At 40.8% G+C, this 4,954-nt stretch overlaps 1 protein-coding gene across 1 annotated transcript in view; it reads left to right on the forward strand.

The window, feature by feature from the left end:
- The first annotated feature begins 4,745 nt into the window (after positions 1-4,745).
- Mtx2 (metaxin 2) overlaps positions 4,746-4,954 on the forward strand; it is a 50,774-nt gene continuing 50,565 nt past the window's right edge. The window contains exon 1 of the mRNA XM_013030486.1: positions 4,746-4,953. Within this exon, the coding sequence (XP_012885940.1) occupies positions 4,918-4,953 (36 nt within the window). The 5' untranslated portion in view covers positions 4,746-4,917. The remainder of the gene's footprint in view (position 4,954) is intronic.

A 4,954-nucleotide genomic window follows, 5' to 3' on the forward strand; every position in this document is an offset into this window, starting at 1 on the left:
TTGATTTGTTGTGTTTCTGGGTCTTTATTAAGAAAATTTCGCCTGTGCCAAGGAGCCCTAGACTTTCTCCTATTCCTTCCTGTAATGTTTTCAGGGTTTCTGCTTTGACTTTGAGGTCTTTGGTGCATTTGGAGTTGATTCTGGTCAGGGTGATATATAAGGATCTAGCTTTAGTTTTCTACGGGTGTTAAACCAATTTTGCCAGCATCATTTACTGAAGAGGTTGTCTTTCTTCCATTATATTTTTTTAGCCCCCTTATCAAAGATTAGGTGGCTATAGGTCTGTGGGTTCATTTCTGGGTCCTCAGGTCTGTTCTTGTGACAGTACCAAGCTGTTTTGATTACTAAGGCTTTGTAGTAGAGTTTAAAGTTTGGTATTGATATTCCTCCAGCACTGTTCTTTCTGCTAAGGATTGCTTTTACTATTTGGGGTCTTTTATTGTTTCATATGAATTTTTGGATTGCTTCTTCTATTTCATTGGAGAATGAGGTTGGGATATTGATAGGTATTGCATGGCCTATGGAAATATTGCCATTTTCATGATGTTAATCCTTCCAATCCAGGGGCTTGGGATGTTTTTCCACTTCCTTAGTTCTGCTTTAATTCCCCATTGTTTTTAAAGAAGTAAAGACTGATAAGAGTGGAACAGAAAGCTGTGGGAGCACAACATGGTTACCTTAGTGTTTCGAACTGAACTCTTTATTTGGATTAAGTGCATTTCCATATTTATTTATATTGATAGAGGAGATAACTGAACAAGAAGGTCTTAATTTATAAATTCATTGTTAAGCAAATAGTAATTTATAATATATAATTTTGAAGAAGTTCTTTTGTAAATGCCTTTTAAAAATCACAATTAATAGTCTGTCAGAGAAAAATGAAATAGATAAAATGCCTTGCTACTTTAATGTTAATCAAGTACATATTTGTAACAATAAATGTGTATTTTCCTACTTAGTGTGTGGTATATAATCTAGATTAGGGAAATGAAAACATCCTCTGACAGAACAGCTTGGCAAGAAAAGTGATTTTATTAGGGCAAATAAATTGTTAATGTCATACATTAATATTTTATTTTAAGTAATTATGTGATTATCCTTTTAGTAGCATATAGATTCCCTAGCACTTTTGTTTTATAATCTCACTCTTAAAAATTCCAGTGGCTTGTTTTCTTATATTTCTTTTAATTGTGGTGATCTTAAACAGATCTTCAGTTTTAAATCTGCCAGTTATCCTAATACAGATGCATATATTTTCTCCAGTTGGCTCTCTATTAAAAAGACAGCTTGTTTGTGGGCACCGTCAGGACATCTGCATTTTATTGGATTTAATTTTGAGTAATAAAGACCTCCCACATTACACATTCTTTCCAGCCTAAATTTGCCTGTGTGGGAAGCAAAAGAACCGCCAGTCACAGAAAAAAAAGTAAATCCATATGGTGCTGAGGATTCTGGTTTCCCTAGCTATAGTGAAGAAAGAGTTGTGTATAGATGGAGCCTCCAGCAGATCTTTTTTTTTTTTTCTTAAAAAGTTTGTTGCTGTGGTCTGAATGTTGGTATCTTCTCTAAAGCCATATGTTAAAGTATTATCACCAGTATGATATCATTAAGAGGTGTGGCCTCTTGGAGGACTCCACCCTCAACTGCAGGATTAAGGTCATTATGAAGAGGCCTGGGGGAGCGTCTTAGCCCCTTTCACCCTTCTGAGGACATGAAGAAGACACCATTCATCAAACATTAAATCTGCTGGTGCCTTCCCCTAGGATTTGCCAGCTTCCAAAAGTGAGATTTGTTATAAGTTACTCAGTCTAAAGCATCTTATGCTAACATCACTGACAGACTGAGACTCTTGATGGTGGATGTAAGCCCAACCCAGTATTGTAGGTTAAGTCTCCCATTTCATCTACATTTTATTCATCAAGATACAGATGATTAATCCAAATTGTGAAGACACAGTGTAGTCTTAGCCATGTTTTGTTTCTTTTGCATGTATTTCCAGTCTCTGGCTCTTAGCACCATCATCTTCTTTATAGCTCAACTACCCTCCTTGAACTTGTTTGATCTTGGTTTCTCAGTCCAATCTTTGATACTAGTGACTGGCTCAAGTTTCCACAAAGGCTCTTCTTTGGAGTACCAAATGTGTCAAAAGCTAGTAAAAACTTTATAAAAGTGACAAACTAAAATGCTAATAGACTTTGAAGGGGGCCATATCTTAATTTTTACAAAAGTATTCACTTTGCAGAGAACAAACAGGGCTGAAAACTTTTCATTTACACCAAATACCTGAACAATATCACCAACAGGAAGAGGAGGAAATGGAGCATCATGTACTATTTGCTATGGGTATTATTTCCTTCAACATAAATAAAAACCACCTGTTATTTTCCTTGTATTTCTGTTATACACAGTTCCTAGTTAACTCTGAATTGCAGCAAGACTTTGGACACTTTTGTGTGATATATCTATATCTATATATAGATATAGATCTATCTATCTGTCTATCTAGATATATATATATATATATATATCCATGTAAATTAGTGGGCAAATTTAAATTTGATTTAACAAGCTTTGTTATGCTTGTTAAATATGCGTGTATGCTCAGGAGCATACAAATATGTGACCTAACTTAAAGAAGCCTATTATCAACTGGATGCTGGTGGCTCACCACTGTAATTCTAAATGTTCCAGAAGCTGAGATCCAGAGGTTCACACTTCCAAGTCATCCTGGGCAGAAAAGTCAATCTTCAAAATAACTGGTGAAAAGCTGGGCTGGATGTCCAACTCCAGTGGGAAAGCTCCAGCTGAGCAAGTGCAAGGCCCACAGTTCCGATTTCAGTATTGGCATGAAAAAGCTTATCTAGTGTAGTGGACAGACAGTGTTCTCTCGATGTTTACATCGAAACCTCTAATATTTGTGAATGTGACCTCACCTGGAAATAGGATATATGCAGATGAAACCAAGTTAAGATAAAGTCTGTACGCTCTTAGGTTGGTTCTTATCCAACGACTGGTGCCTTCATAAGAAGAGGTGATATGGAGGAAGCAAGCATGGAATGTAATATTTGACTTGGATTGTATAAAATGGATAATGAATGATTTTAAGATATAAATGTAACTGTGCTTTCTGTAGATAAGACTTCCCTGGTAACTAGCTATTTTAGCTAGTAGCTGAAACTGTAACTCTTTAACTCTGCTTCTGCTGTTTTCTGAACAATTCGAGCCCTAATCCAGCTGAACCATCACCACCCTTTGTCCAATTCCACCCCCCTCCCACCAGCCAAACCTTGGGAGGTAAATTTAAACTTAAAGTGTGAATTTCTTGTAACAGTCATTGGCTACAACCAACACCCAATCTCTCCCTTTCCTTGCCCTCGCCCCAAATGCCTAAAAGCCATTATGGGCTGGCACTCAGGGCCATATCCTGGGATCCTGACTCCAGGTGAGGTCCTGGTGTCAGCACTTTTCATTCAATAAAATCTTTTACATTTTTCACTGCAGACTGAGTGGTCTCACTGCATGTCTCCACTACAGAGGGAGATTTAAACATATAGAAAGACAAAGGATAATGCTGCATGATAGAGCAAGACTGATGTGTCTATGAGTCACTATGGAGTTAGGGAAGAATTTTTCCTCAGATCCTCAAGGGAAAGCAATGGTCCAACATCTTGATTTCAGACGTCTAACTTCTAGAACTATGAGACTAAATATGTGTTGTTTTAAGCCACCAGATTGTGGTAATATGTATTGTATGTTGGCTTTTTGAAATGAATATACTAAGGAGACAGGACTATGAATGATGTAATAGAGGTTCAGAGCTCTATGGATATAATAAAAGAGTATTTTTGGGCTATGAACAATACTTCTTAGAACACCAGGCTCTTTTTGCACAAATTCAGTTATTTGATTTTTCCCCCCTGTAACGCTGGGGATAGAACCCAGGCCCTCACCCCATGCTAAAGACAATTGTGTTAAATGAGTTACCTCACGTCTCTGAACCTGTTTCTCATCAAAAGAGGGCTTTGGCTAACCAGATGATCTTTGAAGACTATCCCAGATTTTATGTCTTTATATTATTCTGTAATATAAATGGATGTCTTTAGTCTTATGCATATAATTTCAGATGTGATTAGTGGGGAAATATCTATTTAGGGGAGTTAGTGTCTGCTCCTCTTCCTGCCCCTTCACTTGTATATGAAAACTAACATGTTTTTCCCCAATCCGCGCTTCATTTTGGGTGTTTGGGAGGGCAAACTTTCAGCTTAGGGGCCACTCAGGCCTCCTTCCTGAAAAGCACGTGTGAATAACGAAATAACACTAGCATCAGTCCATGGACCAACCAAGCAGGCAGCTTAGTGGAATGGAGGGAAGTCCCGTGGGCTGGAGGACCTCCGCGGAGTCCGGGAGCCAAGCCAGGGTCCTCATCCAGGCTGACAACACTATCAGTGTTTCGACGAGATAAAATAGAATACCTACCACAAATATCTTTAGAGTGCCTGGTGTTCAAGCAGGCCCTAAGGGTGCATCATGGTTCCCAAATCATGGCTTACAGATACGCCATCCACACCTACGCGTCTCCTAGGTGGGAGACTAATGGGACCGTCCGCCCTCCGGCTCTTTCGCCCGCAGGGTTCGGGCACCCTGGCCGGCACAGGTTCGCGGGGAGACCGGAAGTCGGACGGACGTGGGGCGGGGCGGGCGGAAGCGCGGCGCGCGGCTGTCACTACGCCGGAAGTTCGCCGGCAGGACCTGGCGGTAACCTTGGGGGCCAAGCCGCGGCTGCTGCCCAAGTGGCTTCGGCGAGTCTGAGCCGAAGCCCGGCCAGACTTGTGCTCTGCCCGGAGCCGTGGAGGTTGCGCCGGAGGGCGCCGAGGGTTGCAGCGAGCCGGCAGCCGGGCGCGGGGCTCGCTGGCCGACATGTCTCTGGTGGCGGAAGCCTTGGTGTCGCAGATCG

Source organism: Dipodomys ordii, unplaced genomic scaffold (assembly GCF_000151885.1).
Source record: "Dipodomys ordii isolate 6190 unplaced genomic scaffold, Dord_2.0 Scaffold5, whole genome shotgun sequence".
In the NCBI taxonomy this organism is placed as follows: domain Eukaryota; kingdom Metazoa; phylum Chordata; class Mammalia; order Rodentia; family Heteromyidae; genus Dipodomys; species Dipodomys ordii.